The 22,842-nt window shown below is 44.9% G+C and overlaps 1 protein-coding gene across 2 annotated transcripts in view; it reads left to right on the top strand.

The window, feature by feature from the left end:
- The window catches only part of STK39 (serine/threonine kinase 39), a 299,252-nt gene that overhangs the window by 39,448 nt on the left and 236,962 nt on the right, over positions 1-22,842 (top strand). For both annotated transcript variants that reach the window (XM_059394116.1, XM_059394115.1), the window contains exon 2: positions 19,712-19,824. In XM_059394116.1, coding sequence (XP_059250099.1) covers positions 19,712-19,824 — 113 coding nt within the window. The remainder of the gene's footprint in view (positions 1-19,711; positions 19,825-22,842) is intronic.

The raw sequence follows: 22,842 nt of genomic DNA, 5'->3' as shown, positions 1-22,842 counted from the left end.
GACCTTGCTTTGTGTCCAGTCCCTGTCACAGCACCTTGTGCATTTAAGCAGGGCTTGCCTGTTGTTAGGTGTCCCGGAATTCTTCTAGATGTTCTCCTGGGCAAGCACGCAGTGCCTTTGACAAGCATTTCAAGAACACACATTGGTTCTCCAAATTGTATAACCTTTCCTTTGTTTTCAAGTGGCTGCAGGCCCTGAAGAGAGAGAAGACTTTGTTTCTCTCCATTCTTTCTTTTCCCATGTTTCACATTCCAGAGTGTTCAGTCTCAGCGTCACGTCAACACCATTTAACATGATAAGAAGCCTCCAGTTTGACATTGGTGACAACTCTGACATGTCCTTTCTCATAAACTCAGCCTCGGCTAGAACGCCTTCCTAGGAACTCAGGTCTGTGAAACCATGGTTTCACATAACTGGGTCCCCGAAGACAAAGTGATTTCTCTTCCCCTCTTTTGTCTCCCTTTCTTCCTTTTCGTTGTTTTCTTGAGGGCAACCAGTCATCTGGTTTCTGGGTAATCCAGGTAATCCAGGTTTCTCGATTTTTCACTCAGGGAGTTTCAGTTCTCGGTGACTGGTCTGGCCACGACCTTGATACTTGGAAAGGATGTCTGGTTTCTTCCCCACCTCACTTCTCTCTCTTTTGTCTTTTAGGCAGAACCCCTCCCCCCCACCCCCCGACTCTTAGAGCTGTGGGTTCTCTGGTGAGGAAGGTTTTGACCTCTTCCCGTACCCTCTGGGACATCGGTCAATGTCTAAAGTTTGAGAAACCCTGCCCTATATATGTATATATACATATACATATATATACACACACATAAATATATACACATATTTATATACATATATATGTAAATCTTTCCATCCATAGCATTTTATAACTTCCATGCCCTTATTATACTGTTCCCATCAGAAAGTTCATCTGCTCATCTAACCTGCATCCCCTTATGCTTCCGTTAGTTGCTCTGAAAGTGGAGATGAAAGTGTGGGCTCACTCATCATCTCCTACATATGATCGTCTTCCCTTAGCCTAATCTCCGTTAACTGTTAAAATTGTCTTATAGACCTGTTTCTCTCTTTTTAATCTCTCCAGATATTTTCCAGAATTTTTATGTATTCTGTCTGTTACATTGTAGTAACCCAGTCCAGAGAGAGCATGCTGGCAATTTGGACACTGCTGCATATGAAGGAGCATGTCTTCGGGATGGGATTTTGGGGTGGGGGGAGGACATTATGACTAACTGTGTAAATGACCAGTGGGAGAACAAGAGAACAGTCACTTTCCCTGCATATCAGAGGGAGTTGTGTGGAAGAAGACTTTTCCACGTCAGAAAAGATCTATATATATATATACACATACATATGTATATGTGTATATATGTATATATACACACACACATATATATATACACACACACACGCACAGGTATGCACACATGTAATGGAATACTACTTAGTTATGAAAAAAACTTGCTATTTGCAATGAAATGGATGGAATTAGAGGGTATTATGCTAAGTGAAATAAGTCAATCAGAGAAAGACAATTATATGATCTCATTGATATGTGGAAAGAGGATCATAGGGGAAGAGAAGAAAAAGAAAACCAAGTTGAAACAAGAGAGGGAGACAAACCATAAGAAACTCTTTTTTAAAAAAATTTTATTTTAATAAACTGATAATTATTATTTTTTTAAAATATTTTATTTATTTGCTTGACAGAGATCACAAGTAGGCAGAGAGGCAGACAGAGAGAGAGAAGTGGGGAAGCAGGCTCCCTGCTGAGCAGAGAGCCCAATATGGGGCTCCATCCCAGGACCCTGGGATCATGACTTGAGCCGAAGGCAGAGGCTTTAACCCACTGAGCCACCCAGGTGCACCAGAAACTCTTAATCATAGGAAGCAAACTGAGGGTTGCTGGAAGGTAGGGAGTGGGGGTGGGGTAACTGGATGTTGGGCATTAAGGAGGACACTGGATGTAATGAGCAGTGGGTTTTACATAAGACCAATGAATTGCTGACCTCTACCTCTGACACCAATAATGCATTATATGTTAAGCAATTGAATATGAATTTAAGAACATTAAATATTAGAGGTGCCTGGGTGGCTCAGTCGATTAAACATCTGCCTTTGGCTCAGGTCATGATCCCAAGGTCCCTGGATTGAGTCCTGCATTTGACTCCCTGCTCACTGGGGAGCCTGCTTTTCCCTCTCCCTCTGCTACTCCCCCTGCTTGTGCTCTCTCTCTCTGACAAATAAAATCTTTAAAAAAAAAAAGAAAGAAAGAAAACTAAAAATTAAAAAAAAAAGAGCCCCCCAAACCAAAAACACTTGCAGAAATCCTGGCTGTGTGGCTACTGGACCAGCATGAAGGAGGGGCCTCATTCTCCTCAGGATGCCTCCTCTCCAGTTGTTTTCTGTTTCTTTGGGGCCATTGACAGAGAATAATCCGAGCTATTTGAAGCAGGACAAAACTGTTCTTTGTTCTTGCTTTAACGGCAACTAGAGATATCTTTTTATTGGATGGTCTCCTTAAACATTATTTTGATTCAGAGTCCTAAGTCTTTTGGGAATCAATTGAGGAACCCAGACTGGGAAAATCTCCTTGTTCATTGACTGATGGAATTGTGATTTGGGGTAGGAAAGGACCCATTGGGGGGAGGTGGTGTTTATTCTCAATGGGGGTTTTTAGGAGGCTTTGGGGGAAAAGAAGTGAAATGTGGATGGGATGTCTCTCAGTTTCAGATTGCATTCCTTTAGGAATGGGGTAAAAACGACTAGATTTCATCCACTTGGAAATTATTTGTGTCTGGTTTCTCTCTTTTTCCATTAAATTGGGCTTGGTGATCTAGAATATTGAGTGCACTAGTATTTTAAAGAGTTTCTTTTTCCAACTCTTTCACAGGCTGGAGGGTGGGAGGCTGGTTCGCCCTATGGACCTGTGATGACCAGAGCTTGCTAACTCCTGAAGTGAATGTCTGTCATTTTTTGACATAAGGACAAAATAAACATCCCCGCTTTGCCCAGAAATATATTTCAGTGCTTCTCCTGTGCTGCAGTTCTGGGTCTGCGTGTGTCCTTGAGAAATCTTTTTCTGTGGGGTATGTTTTACCCATACTTTTCGTGAGGCACAGAGTCTCACTGCTAGCTTAAGCTTTGGCCTCTGTGGTGTGGGCAAATCCAAAAAAAATTTTATTTATTTATTTATTTATTTGACAGAGAGATCACAAGCAGGCAGAGTCAGGCAGAGAGTCAGGCAGAGAGAGAGGGAGAAGCAGGCTCCCCGATGAGCAGAGAGCCCGATGCGGGGCTCGATCCCAGAACCCTGAGACCATGACCTGAGCCAAAGGCAGAGGCTCAATCCGCTGAGCCACCCAGGTGCCCCCAAATCCAAAAAATTTTAAAAAGAAAATCTTGGAAGGAATCTCTGTCATTTATTTAACAAATGAAGGCATGAGATAGAAATTAAAAGGCAACTGGGGAGGGTCAGTGGAAAATGCAAACCATGTGAGACTTGCCTTTAAAAAGTTTTAACTCCTGGTTGGTATTATGCGTCCCTGCCCCCCTGCCCCGCCAACTCCTTAAAGTCCTGTCAGAGGAATTTATTGAGTTGGAGACCGTGACTGTGAATCTTACATCAAAAGTATATAGACCAAAAAGTCAGGTTGTTCTGCGCTGGTACCCGTCCCACGTAGAAGATGTTTGTTAACACGTCTTGGTCTCCCTGAGCTACAGGAGGTGATTGTTCTCTCTGATAACGTTGGGTCCCTGAGCCCACGGCAGGTAGACATTTCTGTGGATTTCATCATCATAAAATCAAGTAGAGAAAATACGGTTATTTATAAACGGGTACAAAAATACAAGGTGAATGTTTACCAAGGGTAGTAGAAGATGACTTATTTGCGAGAGAGAGAGAGAGAGAGAGCGAGAGCGAGCACGAAATGGGGGAGCATCAGAGGGAGAAGCAGACGCTCTGCTAAGAGGGGAACCCAATGTGGATTCTCTCCAGGGACTCTGGGATCATGACTTGAGGCAAAGGTAGACATGTAACTGACTGAGACACCCAGGAGCTCCAAGAATTGGTTTTTATAAATTCTAATTTTAACTTGTGGTGTCCTTTAAATACATTTGTTTCAGAGTTGAGGATATAATGGTTGTTGGGGATGCTTTTGTCCTGTAGATTTCAAGTGTGCTGAGCTCGAGTTAGTGGCATAGCATTTAATATTTCCATGGATTGCTTTTTTTTTCTCTCTCTCTCTCTCTTTAACCAGTCGTAGTCTTTCCCACTTCTTAAATATTTTGACATAGAGTTTTTGAGACATGAGTTTAAAAAACCCAGGAAAATGTTAAAGATTGAGAATGAAACTAAGGTGAGTGGAAAACAGAACCTTATTTCATTGGGCCTGTTTGGTCATTTTGCTTCTTGCTGGAGAATATGAGGAAATGTAACACAGGTCAGATACTATCGTGAAACATAATATGACATCCAGACACTCTCGTAGCCCAAACATTTCTAAGACCCTGCTGACAGCTTAGTTATTTCAAGTAATTGGATATGGCTAAATACCAGTTGTCCAAAGAATTTGGATGTCCTTTTGGAGTTTTTGTTCAGTGTAAGTCCTGGCAGAAGATGTGAGAGTCTGCTTTGAAATAATGTTCAGGGGCGCCTGGGTGGGTCAGTGGGTTAAGCTGCTGCCTTCGGCTCGGGTCATGATCTCGGGGTCCTGGGATTGAGCCCCGCATTGTGCTATTTGCTTGACGGGGAACCTGCTTCTCTCGCTCTCTCTGCCTGCCTCTCTGCCTGCTTGTGATTTCGCTCTGTCAAAAAAATAAATAAAATCTTAAAAAAAAAAAAAAAGAAAGAAAGAATGTTCAAATATAGGGAATCATGGAATTCCTTAAAATGGTGCCTTTTCACCAGTCACTTTGAAATATGACGCACTTTGAGAAACTGAACAGCTTCCTTTGTTTTCCAGGATGGAGTTCAGTGGTTGCATGATAGGATCTTACCTGTAGATAGCCATGTCTTGTTCTCCTGCAGACATTCTCCTGAAATGGCTAGACGCACAAGTTAAGGACAGTGAGTAAACTACATGGGAAAGGTGACATTCTGGTGTCCAAGGTATTTGCGAATCTTCCCAGAGAGGCTGCTGCTGGCTTCCATTTAAAGCCGAGAATGAACTGTAGCCGTGTCAGCCTCATGTCTGCTGCCTGGCATAACCCTTGAGGTGTCAGGGTCTCAAGGGATGCACAAAATACTTTTGGAAGCTAAAGTCCCTGACACTTCCCCAGCCCCTCTGCTACTTTTAGCATCGCCTAAAACCCAGTGCTGTGATGAAGAATCTGTAGGACAGCTGGGAAAGTGGCATTGGAATAGCATATTCCGACACCTTTTAGCCATGCTCGAGGGCTTAGAAAGCCTTAAAGAAAAGGCACCTTTAGAATACAGGCTGGTATTCCATCTTTCTCTGACATTTCTTCGTGTTCTGTATTTATCCTGTCCTACATCGCCCATACATGTTTAAATACAGGGAACTATTTCAGCGTGGAACTATACTTCAGGCATCCCGAGTTGTCTCTTGCTGTGTCTCGTCTGTGGACTCTTACCCAATGAAGGCTAAGACTTTGTCCAAATCACCATGCAGAGAAGGTGATGATCCTCTAAGTCTGTATTGTGTTCTCTCACTAAAAAAAAAAAAATGTGTGCACACTCTTCAGGGCAGGTGCAGCCGATTTCCTGTTGTGCTTTGTGAATTATTCTAGTGTCCTAGGTAAATAATCCCAAGTGAAATTGATGTATTTTTTTTTACTCACTTGGTTTGGCAAATCATTGACATATAATTGATTCTAAAAGAAATTTAATGAGCTACCAAATACAGCGACTTTTTTAAAAAGGACTTTTTAAAAAGATTTTTTAAATATTTATTTATTTATTTATTTGACACACAGAGAGGCAGGCAGAGAGAGAGGGGGAAGCAGGCTCCCCGCCAAGCAGAGAGCCCCATGCGGGGCTCGATCTCAGGACCCTGAGATCATGGCTGAGCCCAAGGCAGAGACTCAATTCACTGAGCCCCCCAGGCGCCCCTACAGCGACTTTTTAATACAGGTCTTGAAGCTTCTGCATTTGGCATTGTTTCAGCTTTTATTTTGCACCAAAGGTGGGTTATCCCTTTGGAATTACTATACAAAACTCCGAGAAAGGATTCAAGTGTCTAATCCTAGGGTTAAGGCTCGAGTTTATGGTTCAATAACATGTTGGGGTGTTGTGTTGCAACTAATGTAATTATAAACATGTTTTAGAAATGTGAAAAATGTTTATATTCTAACTCAAAATGTAAACAGCACAACCGGGAGCCATAATTATTGTGGCTATATTTTGTGAGTGTGCATGTGTGGGTATGAATAAGGATTAGAATGTAATATGCAAGCCTGAAAATAGCTGTGCTTGGGTAACGGGATTTAAAAAAAATTATTCAAAATACTCTTTGTTGTTGCTGCTTGGCATGATTTAATTTTAAGGATGGGAGGAAATAAACTTTCGTTGGACTAGTTAATTATTTCTTCTGAGCCTCCACAAGAAGAAGAGTGGGATGGACAAAAAGGAATGCCTCCCAATACCAAATATTAAATATCTTTATGTTTGGTTTTAAAACCTGTTCTTCATAGGAGGCAGTACAGACAGATATTCGTTTGAAGGAAATGACCGAACACTTCTTTCTTCCCTGAGAACATCTGTTGAATGTTGGGAGCACGGCCTCTGCTCTCCTCCATAAGGGGAGTGGGCAAGCAGCCTGGTTTCGATGCCTCCGACCCCCCATCCTCAACCTTCCTGTTCTTGACTGGGAAGGTTGGTTGAACAAATGTGTGGTGGCTCACACTGTTTAAGTTGTCATCGGGAGCAAGCGGTGCATGTTCTGATGGAGGGACAGCTCTGGTGGCAGAGTTTTGGAAAGAACAAAGGTGAAGAGAGAATCAAGATTGTTTGTTGTAAAATGCAGTGATGGTTATAGTGGAGGCGATCATGCATTTAGTTTTATTACCTAAATCCCACCCACCCCCCAGTTAATATCCAGTCATTCAGCAAATCCTGTGGCTGTACCTCCAAATAGATCCCTAATCCAGCCACTTGTCTCCCTCCCTCTTCAGTCTTTAGCCATCATGAATTTGTGCCTGTCCCTCTCTGGCAACTTCCTAACCAATCACGCTGCATCTGCTCTTGCTTCACGTTGTAACCTGGTGTCCACACAGCAGCTGGAGTGAGCAGTATAAAATGTGAGTCTCTCATCAAAAATTTCCAAAGTGCTTATTTTGGCTGACAGGGCTCTTTCTGGGTATTCATTCCTCTGCCTGTCTGACCATCTCTTTTCACCCTTATCCTCTCTATCAACAAGCTCCAGCCACACTATCCTTGTCTCTGTCCCTCAAGCTCTCCAAACTCATTTCTGCCTCAGGCCCTTTGCACGTGCAGCCTCTCGGAATATTCCACCCACAGATCTGTGTGACTCCTTCAATTCAGTCCAGATGTTACCACCTCAGAGAGACCACCCTGGCCATCATAGCTTAAGATATCTTCCCACAAATTGATATAATACCTGTTTTGTCATAGCACTTATCACAAAATCAAATTCTTACTCATGATTTTTTAAGAAATCTATGTCTGTCATTCCAATTAAGTTGTAAACTCTTGGAGGGCATGCCCCTTTTCCTCTCTGCCTCCTTCCCAGTACCTTAAATAGTGCCTGACATGTTCTTAGAAGCTCAATAAAGTCTTTGAATAAATAAAAAAACACATAGTCTTTGTCATATGATTGTACGAACTGTAAATTGAAGTTTGTTTTCAACTTTGAGATGCTATTATTCTGTGTGTGTTGAAGGCATCATTACAGTTATTGTACATAGTAGACGATGGGCTTTTGGTTGTTCCTTCCCACTCCATTCCCATCACTGGTGATGGGTTGTTACACTTATCTATCCATCTTGGTCTCCCGACTGGGACTGAATTAGCTGAAGTAACAAAGTGGAACTAATTGACACATGAGAAGATTGAATCTGAAACCAGACCTTTTCAGGATTTCGGTCTATACATAGCTACTGGGCCAACGGCTTGGAACCTAGACCCGAGGGCCTGGCCAACAGAAACTTGACAGCAAACATAAAACTGAATACTTCTATCGTTTGATGAGTAAATGAAACAGAAAGAGACAAAGGAGTTTCTCTCTGAAAAGATCGGTTTAACCAGTACTTCTCGGGGCACCTGGGTGGCTCAGTGGGTTAAGGCCTCTGCCTTCGGCTCAGGTCATGATCCCAGGGTCCTGGGATCGAGCCCCGCATCAGGCTCTCTGCTCCCTGGGGAGCCTGCTTCCTCCTCTCCCTGCCTACCTGCGATCTCTGTCAAATAAATAAATTTAAAAAATCTTAAAAAAAAAAAAAATTAACCAGTACTTCCCAATCAAATCAGCCTCGCTATTAAAACAGGAGGAGATGAGTGAGTGACTTTACGTCGTATTTGCCCCTCCTTGCAGCCATCTGTAGTACACGTCTGCTGCCACTTAGAGATGGGGGTCACAGACCTGGGGGCCTAGGCCTCACGCTACAAGAAAGAAGTTTCAGTTAACACGATTACGATCTGTAATAATTCTTCTTGAAATGCCACACGAGGTCCTCTGTGTAGGTTGAATTTAGACATCGTATTCCTGTTATAAAGTTTAATTGTTTAATGTGTGTTGAATAAAAGCATTTACGGTGACCTGACTATTCACTTTGGTTTACTGTGGACCCTTCGTTACCCATAATATTTGAGGAATCCTGTTTTCTGGATTTATGGAATAAATTACCAGATAACCAGAGCCCAAGTTAATTTAAGCCACAGTTACTGAAAGTAATTTTCAAGTTAAATTACTCTCCGTCTTCCGAGGCAGGGAAGTAGGGCCGGCCTCATCTTCCCTTTGCAGCCAGTTTCTGTAAGCGTACCGAAAAATCAAGTAAAGACATTAAGGGGAAGGTTGTTGAATCTTCATTTTTGAAGAGTTAAATACATACAAAATTACCAAGTGTGGTTCCCCGTATAGGGATTTGCTCCCTCTGGACTCCTGCAGGCCCGGGAACCCCTTTCTGAAGCTGGTCATGCGTCTTCTCCCAGACTCCGCAGACATCTGCTTCCCCACAGCTCATGCCGCCCTCCCCTGTCAGCCTTTGGGGTTGTGGCGGGCTGGATCAGGAGGTTTCTGAGCCTTTACTCCTTTGTTAGGAGGTGGGCACCTGGAAGCTTTGTGGGTGATTTGGGTCAGCTACCTCCCCTGTGCTCTAGCGATTCTGAGTGTGGTCCACGGACCAGCTACATCGTATCACCTGGGAGTGGGAGCCCCTGCCCCAGACCTGCTGAGTCAGCATCTGCATATTCCTGGGATATCCAGGTGACCCCTTGCACTGTCCGCACATTTTCTGATTCCTACATAGTCCTCTAACATTTTGGCCCCTGGTGTCAAGACCACAGGAGGGAGGGTTCTCCTGACATCCTGCCAGGCTCCCCCTATGTCACCGTGTGAGATCTTGCAGGTGCTTCAGAGCGGGGACCTGGGGGGTGGGGCAGGTGGAGGCCGGGACTGACAGCATGCTGCTGCTTCCCTCAGAGCCCGAGTGGTGCAAAGTGCCCTTTGTGGGGTGCTTCTTCGCCTTCTTTCTCACTCCACTGCGCTCTGGGCCCCGCTCAGCTTGCCAACGCACTGCTTCCCACCACACTGGACCTTTGTGTTCCTGAAAGTAGCACTCCCGTGTCCCTCTTCTTTTCTGCTAGCATTTCAGACTGTGACATCATCCTGCTTCTGGATGAAGAGTGTGTAGAGAGCGGGGCAGAAAGACCTCTACCCTTTAGAGTTGTCCCTTACTTCCTGGTGTGTGGTGTTACTTGGGGGAAAACCTTCAGGTTCCCGAGGAGACCAGATAAGCAGGAGTGAGATGATGAGTAAAGTCGATCGGATGGAGAGGTAGGGAGGGGTGGGTGACATTAACACGAGTGGACTTTTTTCCAATGTTCTTGAGCTAGGAGAATTGTTGTAGTTACTCGCTGCTTCATGGATGTGTGGTAGCCAAGGGTAATGACCAGGGAAGTGGATCTTGAATTATCATTTCCCTGCCCAATTTTCTGTACACCCAATCATTGTCCTATAAGGGTTAGTTGTCAATGCTGGCTACCAGCAATAGTGTTGGAAGAGGTGGACTTAACTTCACAGGAAACAGAAGTGGGGTTCTGTGGGAGCAGAGGTGATCCCAAGGGAGGGGATTAAAAAGCTTTTCTTTTTTTTTTAAGAAACTTATAGTAGACCCAGATACAGGTGTCTGGGATAATCACACTGTTGATAATAGTGCAGTCAAAACATAGTTGACCACTTATGTGCCAGACATGTTTGTTTAAGCTGCTATATTTGTGTGTATTATCTCATGTAATATTTCTAGCCGTCTCATGAGGTGGCTATGAGTGTCATTCCCTTTTTTATAATTAAGGAAACTGAGGCATACATGTACAAAGCAACTTGCCCAAGGTCACATCGCTGGTAGGGCTATCTGGCCCTAGACCCCTACTCAAACTATTGCCTGACCAAAAGGAAGTAGAGTGAGGCTGGTCTGGGGTTGTGGGGACAGAATGAACATTTGGGGGATGTTAGATATTAAAAGGGGCCATTTTAGGAGTTGTGTTTGAAAACAAAGTGAGGGAGAATGAAGAGAACAAGGTCGGCCCATGCTAGGTGCAGCTTGGAATTGGCCCCAGCCTCTGGCTGAAGCTGATGGAAATCCTATTCCTTTGGCTCCTTATGAAGTGGTTGTCTCTGGGCACCAGACAGATCTTTCTAGACTGGCTGTTACTCGGCAAACCACGTTCCTCCTCTGCCTCCTCTTTCCCTGTTAAGCTCCGCTACTAGGGGCTGCCAGAGCGCTTCTGGGAGCCTGGAGGAGGCAGAAGGGACGTGATTCATTCCATTTGCTTGTGCTTGTGCACCTCATTCCAGAAGGGTCCTTCACTCTGCTAGCAGCCACTGGTTCCTATCTCCATCTCCTTGCTATGTCCTGGAACCAGCCTCCTGGCACCCCTCAGAGAATCCATCACTAGGCTGTCCTCACAAGTTTGAGTCCCAGTCCCATGTGGACTCATGGGGGGTCCCGAGGTGCCAGCACCTGCTCCTCAAGAGGTCTGCTCCCAGCTCTGTGGGTCTCCTCCTCTCAACTGGCAGATTCCCATAACCCCACTCCTCCCTTTGATTTCCCGTCCTCCGTCCCGGGGACGGGAGCTGCATCCCCCAGTTTCGCTCTATTGCTCAGTGTTTTCAGCGGACACTTGCTGAATCTCTTCTTTAGATCGAGTGATGTCTGTTGTAGTACCTAGTGTTGTTTCTATTTTCCTAACTGGTTCCTAACTGATAAATTTTCCTGTGTCCTGGCAGGGGAAGGGAGAGGCAAACTGAGACCCAGAAACCGTGGTTTTCAAACTTGAGAGTATTAGGGCATCACTAGAGAGGCTTATTAAAAATACACATACCAGTGGGGCGCCTGGGTGGCTTGGTGGGTTGAGCTTCCGACTGTGTTTTTTTTTTTTTTTTTTAAGATTTTATCTATTATTTGAGACAGAGAGCGTGGGCGGAGAGAGGTCGGTGGGAGAAGCAGACTCCCTCTCAAGCAGGGAGCCTGATGTGGGACTCCCAAGATCGTGACCTGAGCCTAAGGCGGTTACTTAACCAACTGAGCCACCCAGGTGCCCCCGATTCTTGATTTTGGCTCAGGTCACGATCCTCAGTGTTCTGAGAATGAGCCCCAAGTTGGGCTCCATGCATGGAGCCTGCTTAAGATTCTTTCTGTCTGCCCCTCCCCTCCGCTCCTGCTTGAGCTCTCTCTTAAAAAAAAAAGAAATAAATAAAATAAAAATTAAAAAGCACATATCAGGCCACTAGTTTTACTAATCCCGATTCAGTAGGTTGAATATGGGCTCAAGAATCTGCTTTTGAAACAGACGTTGTAGGTGTTTCTGATATTCTTACTCTGTCTCAGAGGCTTTTGAGAAAATCCATCCCAATCCAGGGCTTTCTCATGGGGCTGTTTCTTAAGTCTGGGGTTGTTGTTCTGGGGCTTAGAAACAAACTTTACTTATTTTCCTTTTTATAGGATGGGTGTTTTGGCTATGCTAATCTTTGTTCCAAGGCCGCCGAGGTTGTGCATTGCCCATGGAGGCTGAACACCAGCCCTCGTTCAGCCCAGTGAGCTATGATGCACTTAACTGGGAGAAAGGTGCTTCCTTCCCCCGTCATTGTGCTTCAACCAATGTGTCTCCACAAGAACCAGGCCTTGCACGTCCAGGTGCATGTCCAGTCAGAGAGAGACCTTTCTTTTATTCACACAAAGGCAACATACATGTAGCTGAGACGGGATGAATGGGACTGACCTTGGAGTAGAGACTGGCTCTTCTTTTTGTATTTGTAGCCTTTCCCATTTCCAGGTGTCTCAAGGTTGGAGCCGTGAGGAAGGAGAGACGCCATGTTGGAACACCCCGCTGCAACTAGGATACTTGTGTCTTTTGGCCTTCACCAGTGGGTGTATCTGTTTATCTGTATGAATAGCAATGGACATTCCTCTGTGGAATGTTGGCTTCTGTTCGGTTGATTTAATCAGTAGAACGAGTGGGCTTTGCAGGGAGGGGTTGAACTGCCCCCTTGGAGCAGAACAGGAAGTTTTTCAGTCCTGCCAGATCATGGGGCTTGGAGTGTGCAAGGGGCAAGGACTTGAATTCGACCTTTAAATGAACTTAAAAATCAAATTTGCCCTGCAGGAATGTGTCCCTCCTGCCGTCCAGGGCCTGATGTGATGGCTCCTAGGATGGATTGGGAGGGCTGCTGCTGGCTTCTGTCACCTCTTCACATTGTTAGCTGTTTGATGTCACTGCTTTATACTCAAGGGCAGTCATCAAAGGCCCTACTATATTACCTCGGCTCATTTCGCGTGGGCGGTGGCCAGAGGATTTAATTTATGAAAACTGAGTTTCCCTACCAATTCTGGAGGAACATTGCTCTTCAGTATGAGCTTTCCTATGACATTGATTCTAAAATTAAAACAGATGTTCTGCAGATCAGAAATGCCTTCAGGCAGGTAGCCTCCCTAGGCCTGTTCTTGATGTTAATTTCTACATCCCCAACTACTGGCTTAAAACACACACAACGAGCAGGTCAGGGATAACATTGCTCTTCCTCCTTGCCTCTGGACTGCAGAGTCAGCGAGGGCCCTAGCACTCCCCGTGCAGAACACAGCTTCATCTCCCTTGTGTCTAAGTGTCTTCCCCAGTGACGGGTTGATGTGGGTTTTATTCACTTAGCAAACCCTTACCTAGGGCTTCCTGTGTTCTACGCTGGGGCATCAGCGGAAGGGCTGATTCTAGAAGTTGTAAGTCTGGGGAAGACTGCTCGGGATCCCGTTAAGTGCTGGGATGAGGCTGTACTGGGTCCTTGGGAGCAGAGAGGAAATGACTATCCGCCTAGATGCTAGAGGACACAGCATCTCAGGTGATTCCTGGCCAAGCCCTGGGGCTAGCTGGTCAAAGACCCCCACCCCAGCAAAATTGGATGTTCTTTTTTTAGCAAATAAATGCACATTCGCAGACAGAGAGGTTTACTCCAAGTTTCGTGTTAGTTTAATTTCAGCATCAGGACTAGACTCCTAGAATACAGTTTCAGCTTTGAGGGATCTAAGCCCTATTCATCATCTCGTGTATATCATTAAGAAAACAAAAAACGTCTGGGAGTAAATCCCAATATTAACCACATTGAATTTGATGGCAATTAGAGTCAGTTATTTAATAATTCCTTATCATGTACTTACCACTCTTTAACCAGGTACCTAGAATTTACTTGTACCCCCGCCATATTCATTATTGATTTTATTTATATCAGTAATGCCAATCCACGTAACTTCTGAATTTAATAAGTGTCAGGTAGGGTTTTTTTTTTTTTTAATGCATTTGTTTGTTTTAATTGTTTAATTGCTTTCGATGTGGCTTGAGGTCCAAGGTGAATTTGCTGACATTCATTTCAATTTGGTTCCACATCCCAGTTCCCCTCTATCTCTCTTAGGATCAGATCCCCAGGCTACTTTTTGTTTTTCTGCGGCATTATCAGATGGTTCTTGCCAAGTTACATACAAGCACTGCTCTCCTTTGGGGAGGTCTGTGACCTCTAAAGGTTTCAACAAGCAGGCTCTTCCAGGTAAGGGAGTTGGCAGGTCAGTGGTGAAATGTGGGCACATTTGCTCACTGGCCTCACCTTTATTTTACTTTGTGTGAGCTCTAACTCTGCTCCAGCAATTCCAGAAGGTAGGTCCACGGACTGGTTCTTTTGACGGTAGCGGAAGGATGTAACTCAGCCAGCATGGTTGTAACACAAACAAGGTCACTTGGTGCGGGGGTGGGGGTAGGGGGAGTGGCTCCCTGTTTGTAGTTTCCTTGAGAAACGTGGCCTTGCTGGGCCTTGCCCAGTGTGTATACACACAGTCTGTGTACCATTTATCAGACAGGCTGGCAGGCGGTTCCGTTTTGTTAAGGAATCCATATAGCGAATTCCATATGACACCTGTCTCACTGCTTGTCTCCTTCATGTTTGACTCGAGTGTTTACTGTGCTGTTCCTTTCACACAGAACGCGCCAAATGAAGGTGGGATATAGTGGGATAAGGTGGATGGCACCACGGCCACATGTAGTCAATCAGTTTGGGCCCATGTCCTGAGTACGTACATACATTATGTGTCATCATTGGAAATGTGATCACTTTTGATCCAGAAGAATGGCAACTTTGTGTGTGTAAGCTAATAGATAATTTAAAAATTGGGCCATCGGGTATGGAAGGGTGCACCTTTGAAGCCAATAGTAGTTACACAGAGAGGCAAAATACAGCTGTGGCAAGCTTTCATGTGACTCACAATGCTTTTATATTTAAAAAATTTTTTAATTGCTCACTTTATCATATTAGAAGATTTCAAACAAAATTCTGAGTTTTCAGCTTTCCTGCAAAAATCCGAATCTGGCCGTGCTAAGTCAGCAATCTTACATGGCGACATTAGTGGAGGCAGAGTGACAGCTGTGTCCCTCCAGAGTTCACGTGTGTGTCCATTTACGCGCTGGCCAGCTTCCAGCTCTCATATGACCTTCACTGGCCTTGTGGGCTTTGAGGTTGGACCCATGATATAAATAGAACACGTGTAGTAAGTTGGATAAAGAGAGAATTGGAGGAAGTCATCAGCTGGTCCAGAGCCATTTGTTTTGTTAATTATCTACCACCAACGAGCACATCCAAAAAGAAAGCCTGAGCAGCTCTGGACACTATGTGCTGAGAAAGGACAGGTAGGCATAATGAAGGAGTCCTTTCATGTGCTGCAAGCTAGGCAAACTCTTAAGAGAAGTTTTGGCTCGGCGCTCCTCATTTAAGGAGGCTATAATGACAGCTTCCTTCCACTGGCCACTACTCATGTTATAGGCTGATATAATATATATTTGGTTGGTTTGTTTTTTAATTCCTAATGTTTATGAGGAGAGGCTACTGGACAGTTGACCATGTCCTAACTTGAACGTAAAGAAAAGTTCTTGTGGACTCATACGTATATTTTAAAGGATCAGCTGTTTATGGCTACATTATACATATTGGAGGGAAAGCTGGACATAGAGAGAAGACTGACCAATAGAGGAAGGACTGAATAAATTATGGTTTGTCAACTTCATGAAATCTGTAGCCTTGAAACAACAAATTGGCCAGACACCGGTTGACTTGGAGGGATTTCCCTGAGAAATAACGAGAAGTAATACTAGAGAAGAATACTAACTTCTTAGTTAGTATTACTGAGAAGTAATACTAACATAAGATTTTATTTTTAAAGAATTTTTTTTAAGATTTTATTTATTCATTTGACAGACAGAGATCACAAGTAGGTAGAGAGGTAGGCAGAGAGAGAGAGAGAGAGGAGGAGGCAGACTCCCCACCAAGCAGAGAGCCCGATGTGGGGCTCAATCCCAGGACCCTGGGATTATGACCTGAGCTGAAGGCAGAGGCTTTAACCCACGGAGCCACCCACACGCCCAACATAAGATTTAATTAGTGCTTCCTATATACAAGGCACCATTCCACGGGCTTTCCACATATTAACCCATTTGATCCTCACAGCCCCCCTGGGAGCTCTGTGGTATTATCGCCATCATACAAATGAAGAAACTGAAGCGTCAGTGGTCGAAGAAGAGGCATTTAGTATGTGTGGCAAGGCTAGATTACAAACTCATGCAATCTGGGTAGACAGAGACTTTTTAAAGTAATTTCTAGTTTAGGTTAGATGTCAGAGTACCTTTTCAATAAGAAGTTTAGTTATAGAATCTTAATTTATAGGTATTCCAGAATTCTCTGGATGCTTTTCTTGTATTTCAGACTCTTAGACTCATTATGCTGTCTCTGACCTTAGAAATCATTTAGTCTTCCAGTTTTCAAACCTAGCCCTCCTTTTCCTCCTCTTTAAACCAACTGCATCTTCCTGTAAATAGAATGGTACTTAGTATTGACCTGGACGTACTTGGCCTTCCCTTTTTTTACCCTGGGTGGTGGTGGGGGGGGGTTGTGCAAACTCTAGATAGTCTACCTCCTTAATTGTGCAAGTGCAGAAAATACATTCTAGAGAGAGAGCCTAACATTTACTGAGTTGATGTTTCCAGGGATGTTATTAGGCCTCACGGGTAGCTTGTATTATGCCCATCAAGGAAACTGAGATTTAGAGAAAAATTAGGCCCAATGCCACAGAGGAAATTGGTACCAGGATTGAAAAGATAGGGTAGAATGTTTGTTGAACCTCCTTTTCTGGGTTCTTACTAACCCAAGATTTGAGAGCTACACTGGCCAACCAGAGGCCCTTCCACTGAGCATTACCTAATCTTGCTGTTGACTTAATCAGGCAGTTGAGAACTTGTAATTTGTACGGCATTATTTACCACAGGTGATAGCGGGGTGGGGACTTAGAACACACAATGAAAGGCCTTTATATTAGTCAGCTCTGGCTGCTATAACAAAACACTCAGCGGTGGGTGTGCCTAACAACAGGCATTTACTTCTCCCAGTTGCGGAGGCTGGAAGTCGGTCCAGATCAAGGTGGTTTCTGGTAGGAGTGCTCTTCCCTTCCCTTCCTCATCCGTAAAGGGCTTCCTGCCCCTCTGTCATTGTTCTTGATCTCCCTGGCAGTTGAGGCAAATCTTTGGGGTCAAAGCGGTGTCTCCTACATGGTCCAGTGCGTGGTTACGTGCATTCACCCTATGACAGTAACCCCAGGATGATTCTCTCTCGAGACGAGAAGCTGCCCGTTGTTCTTTAGTCAGTTCTAGTCCTTAAATAATAACAATTCTCTAGTTGTGAAGCTCTAATAAAAGACTTTCCCTCCTGCTACCTCTTTCTGTCCAGAATTCTTATTTTTGTCTGCGTTCTTACATGTGTCTGTGGAAATCAGCAGACTTTTATAGTCAAGGATCTCCCAGACCATGGGAGGCAGCTCCCTCTTACAGGCACTCGTGTGATCCTTTCTGGGGGTTTGTTTTCATCTTCCTTGTTTTTCAGTTCCCCTGCTTTGAAAACATTGTGGGATGTGGATTAAGGATTGGGGGGGGGTGTGGTAAGAATTGGGGGGAGACTTACAACAGGTAGAGCTGAGAACGGCTTCCCATCAGCAGCTCGTTAAAGATGTGTGTTGATTTCTCCGCGTGTTGATTTCTCTGCTGGACACTGGGCCCAGGGCTAACCAGCCACTTACCACTTTCTCTGCAGCTCAGTCAGGGATGGCCTCTTGTTCTGGAGACCTTGACTGGAAAGTACACTTTACTATCAGCAGGCCTCTTTGTAGTATTTGGCTCTCGTATCTAGAGCATTCTGGAGTGAACCCAGCGTGCTCTGATCTGTAGGACCAAGACCGATATGGTGGGACGTGGAATAGTCGCTGATGGAAAGGCAGTGAGATTAAGGATGGGGAGGTCCTTTCAAAACCTGTTGACAATAGCACTCTTTCCTTGAACTAGAGAGCAAGGCTCACTTGAATTTTTCCCTCTAGGTGGTTTCTCTTTTGTTCAAGCATGTAGGACATTTTTTTCTGTCCTTTAAGGCCAGGACAAGCGGGGAAAGGAAGCGTGGGCCCTGGCCTCTGGGAAGCAGGGAAAGGCATGGAGCCTGGAGACTGGCCGGCCTGACTCAGACCCCAGCCTAGGCGCTTAGCTGCGTGGGCGAATTTTCCAAGTCCCAGTGTTCTCACGTATAAAATGAGGCTAGGAACAACAAAAATGTGTAAGCTTATAATGAGAATTGCATGAGGAAGTGCCTACTGTACAGGGGGTTGTTTGTATAGGTGGATTTTCTCCTCCCTCGGTGAACACAGGTTGGACTTTCTGGAATGGGAGTCTTGAAGTTGGAGACCTGGTTTTGGAGTATAGGGTGATCTGTTTGGGACACCAGATCCGGGGGCCAGAGTGGATGTTGAGACTACAGGACAGAAGAAAGGCAGACCTTCAGCTTCAAAGACACCTACTGGGGCACCTCCTTGATGTGGGAAAGGATTGATTTGCCCTAGAAATGTCATGCCTGTCTATCACATCTGTAAGGAAAGCTAACACTGATCTCCCTTCTGTATTGCCCAAAGCTGCCCCCTCCCCCCTCTGATGCTATTAGATGACTTAATTGAGAAGTCATTCTTGAAGAAAAGCTTTAAGGAGAAAGGTACATGGTCGCGTCTGGGTCCCTTTTTGCACAATCCTGAGTACAGGCTATTTCTCTGCTTGGCTGTCTTGCAGTGGAAAGTTTTTGATATTCGTTGCAGAAGTGGGATACCTTAACCTGGAGGTCTCTCTGCCCCCATGGAATAGAAATCGGATTAGGAGCTCTTTGTGCTCTGCCACAAATCATTACACGTCTACATTTTGCTCTTATAAAATATGGATAATGACATGACTCTGTCTCCTAGGAGTTTGAGTGCATTAGCTAAAGATCATGAAACCTTAGAAATAGGAAATTCATGTGAATACTGAGAGCTTTTGTAATTACACGTTTGCATCACTTGCGTGGCATCTTTGAAAGTCGTGCTTCCAACACGAGAATCCTCAGTTGATCCCTCTTCTTCTAATGGGAGAGCACGCTCAGAAGGAATAAGCTCAAAGAGCACTCAGAGCAGATAAGCTGTCACGGCGTCTTGTGGAGACCCTGAAGTAGTTCAGGCTGGAGTGGTTTGGGTTGGGCTGAAGTGGAAGAAGAGCTTGAGATTTTTTAAGGGCACCGAAGTTAGAGAATCCTGGGAGCTCGGGATGCTCAAAGGCCTCCAGGCAGTGCTGTGCTTAGAGGCTCATGGCCCCCGGCCCCGTGACCTCAGCCTTGTCACTTCATCAACCCCTGCTCTGGGCAGCAGTAAACGTGCTGGATCACGGTGGGCTCTTCTGATGTGGATCGTGGCTTTTGGGGGGCGGACACTGTTTTTATATCCCATCGAACAGTCCACTCTTTGCTGCTTCTTCCGCAGAGAATTATTTTCAGACTCAGAAGCTCTCTGAGAATGTGTTAAAAGGCAATGTTTTGAATACGTCGAGTAGAAGACTTAAAAAAAAAACCCAGGTATTTGTTTAGGAAGGGGGTCACGACGTAACCAGACCGTGCGCCACCTGAGAGCTGATGCTGTTTTCCTTCTGTTTCAGGCAGTGGAGCTACGGCCGTGGTTCAGGCTGCTCTCTGCAAGCCCAGGCAAGAGCGCGTGGCTATAAAACGGATCAACCTGGAAAAATGCCAGACCAGTATGGATGAACTATTAGTAAGTAAAAGTGGAGGATGCCTGCGTGTTGCTTTTCTCCACCGATGGGTGTGCAGAGACAGGCCGGAGAAGCAGGGGGGAAGAGAGAGCAAAGGCAGCTGGGTGTTCTCTCCTCTTCCAACACACGCATTTCTTGGAAAGCAGCCCACACCGCTCTTCCAGTCCCCTGATTAATGACACGGTCCCTCGCAGTTGTGTTGTATACCGTACAACTTCCGTCGCTCTGACAAGCGGGATTTTGTTCAGTCCTCATCCTTCCAGGGTGGGGCTGGTCTCAGCACAGACACTCTCTTTTGGAAAACCAGGAAACAGACCCAGTTCGATGACCTCTTAGGTCACATGATGCTGGGTGCTGAGCTGGGCTGGAGAGCTGCAGGCCCTGCGTCCAGAGTCACGACATAAATAGGAATTACTCCCCAAGCCCTCTGTCGGTCATTTTGCCTCTCAGAAATTGCCAGATGAGGGCGCCTGGGTGGCTCAGTGGGTTAAGCCACTGCCTTCGGCTCAGGTCATGATCTCAGGGTCCTGGGATCAAGTCCCGAATCGGGCTCCGCAGGGAGCCTGCTTCCTCCTCTCTCTCTGCCTGACTCTCTGCCTACTTCTGATCTCTCTCTGTCAAATAAATAAATAAAATCTTTAAAAAAAAAAAAAAAAAAGAAATTGCCAGATGACGTACACATTATGGTTATTCAAGAACCGTAGGGTAGCTTGCATTTGGCTAATAAGGGGAGTTTGGGTTTTTTTTTTTTTTTTGTACACGGCAGCTTGGACTTCTTATTCTAAATGAAGTATGTACATTACATAAATAATTGGAACTTTGACTGTGGATAGACTCTAGTTGCTTTGGTTGGTTGCAGCAACATTTGCTTTTGGCTTAACTGACTCATTATTAAATGAACAGCTTGGCAAATGGTTATTAGTTGCCCAGCAAACTGTGAAGGGTTTGAGAGTTTAATCTCATAAATATAGTTGACGTTCTGCCTGCCAATTTTCTCTCTCTCTCTCTCTCCTTTTTTTTTTTTTTTTTTTTTGCCTTTTGGCCACTTATTTGAGGATAATAGGAAACTGCATGGAGGAGTTAACTGATTGGTTATCCCAACCCTAATCCCAGTACAAATATTAGTCCAATCGCTCCACACAAGCTACAAAGTATAATGACATTTGGCTCCAAATGAAGAAGCCTTTTGTTGTTTTCTACATTGAGAATGGAATGTCATTAACAAGAGCTTTTTGTCTCTACTCAGAATATAGCTTTTATTTCAGGCTTAATTACAGCACACTATAGTATAAATTAAGTAGAAGGGTAAAGCTGTACTTTTCCAGATCTGTTTGGCCTTCCATTTTAAATTAGGCTCCAGGAGGCATAGATTTCTCTGGGATTGAAGCAACAGATTGCCCATTAAAACTCAGATTAAAGCAAGAGCTTCCACAATTTAGTGTTAACTAAAAAAACCAAAAAACAAAAAGCAAAAACCCAAACCCCACAAAATTTGTATACATTTAAGGCTTTTACCTTCTTCAAAATTTCAGCTGTGCTTTACTCTTGCTGAAATGATTGCTGTGTGGTTGCTTATGATCAGAGTGACCAACAAAATTGTGCCTTTGTCATTTGACCCGTTTTGAAGGTCACTTTCCCCAAGTGGAAAAAGCACTAAACAAACTGTGGGGAGAGTTGGGTCCTCCTCCTGCCGCTGACTTGTTTTCTACCTTTGGTCGAGTCACCTAACAGCACAGCACTATTTAGAAAGAGTTGGATTAGGAACTGTCTCAGATCCCTTTAGGAGTCCTCAAATTCTGTGGCTGTACCGAGTATACACTATATATTTTTTTTTAATTGGAGTGCCCATTTAACCATATGCTCTGTTTGCCCGTGATGGTTGTACTTGATCGTGGTACTCCATTGGAGGTCCCTTGGCTGTCCTGTTGCCAGCTGCAGAATATTTATACAGGGTCTCTGTGAGGCTGTGTGTGTGCCTTTGTTTGTAGCAATTCTGGAACCAGCCTCCTGGGCTGACGCTGTGGTCCCTGGTCTCGACAAGGCCTAAGTTGCCCCACGCCTCCATGTTCTCCCTCCGCTGGCTGTTCGTTAGCGGCTGGCTGCCAGTGATGGGAGCTAATGACAGTCCTGGTGGAGGCAGCAGGGGTAGGGAGAAAGGGGCTTGGGGGAACCATTTCCTCTGTGTCCCTGGGACCAGGGACCATAACAGTGTCATTTGGATATACTCATAATTTAGGCAGAGCTGCACATGTAAGGACCTGGTTTTATGATTTTGGGCTTGGCTCATTTTTCTGAGGTTTTTGGATTTATGAGTTTGCTTATTAGCAGTTAGTTTATTTCTCTCATTCTCCCCTCCCCCCTTAATGCCCACATTGTGTTAACAGGACATAGTCTATATGTATAGTTACCTATTTTTCATTTTAAAGGTATATTGATTCCTTGCTTTGATCGTACCTTAACCTTGCACCTTTGACCTTTTGATGTCTTTGATATTTCAGAAGAAGGGGGTGAGTGGTTAGGGTTCTCTGGGATGTTTGTCCTTGGCAAGCAGAGAGAAGTGGAGTTTACAGGTCGGGCTGCCTAATGTTGCCAGGCTTCTGTGGCCCCGCTCTTGGCACATGAGGTTGTGTGGAGCAAAGTTGCTATAATCCTTTCGATTTCAAATACTGCTGCTTCTCGCACTTTTATTATCTCTCTGGGTTCACATTTTGGCAGTGTTTGGACATCCGGTATCCTAATAATCCTTTAATTCCGTGTCTGTGCGTGCGCGCATGCGTGCGTTACGTACAGGTCAGTGCTCGCGTCGTTTCACAGTCTGTGCCACGGGTTAACTGGAAGCCATTGTTCCTGTAAGAAACAGCGGCCACTGGAGTCCTTATCTCGTGCAGCGATATGTCATAGAAGTCACAGTTGTCGACGGTTTGCTTGCTGGTGGGACATTGGCCTCCGCTGCTAAACTTGTGTTACCTACCTCCCACTTCCTTCTCTCTGCCACGTCCTACCCCCTTGCTCCCGCCCCC

The sequence above is a fragment of the Mustela nigripes genome, chromosome 3, assembly GCF_022355385.1.
Source record: "Mustela nigripes isolate SB6536 chromosome 3, MUSNIG.SB6536, whole genome shotgun sequence".
NCBI classification, from domain to species: Eukaryota; Metazoa; Chordata; class Mammalia; order Carnivora; family Mustelidae; genus Mustela; species Mustela nigripes.
This window is presented reverse-complemented; position numbering and strand designations above follow the sequence as displayed.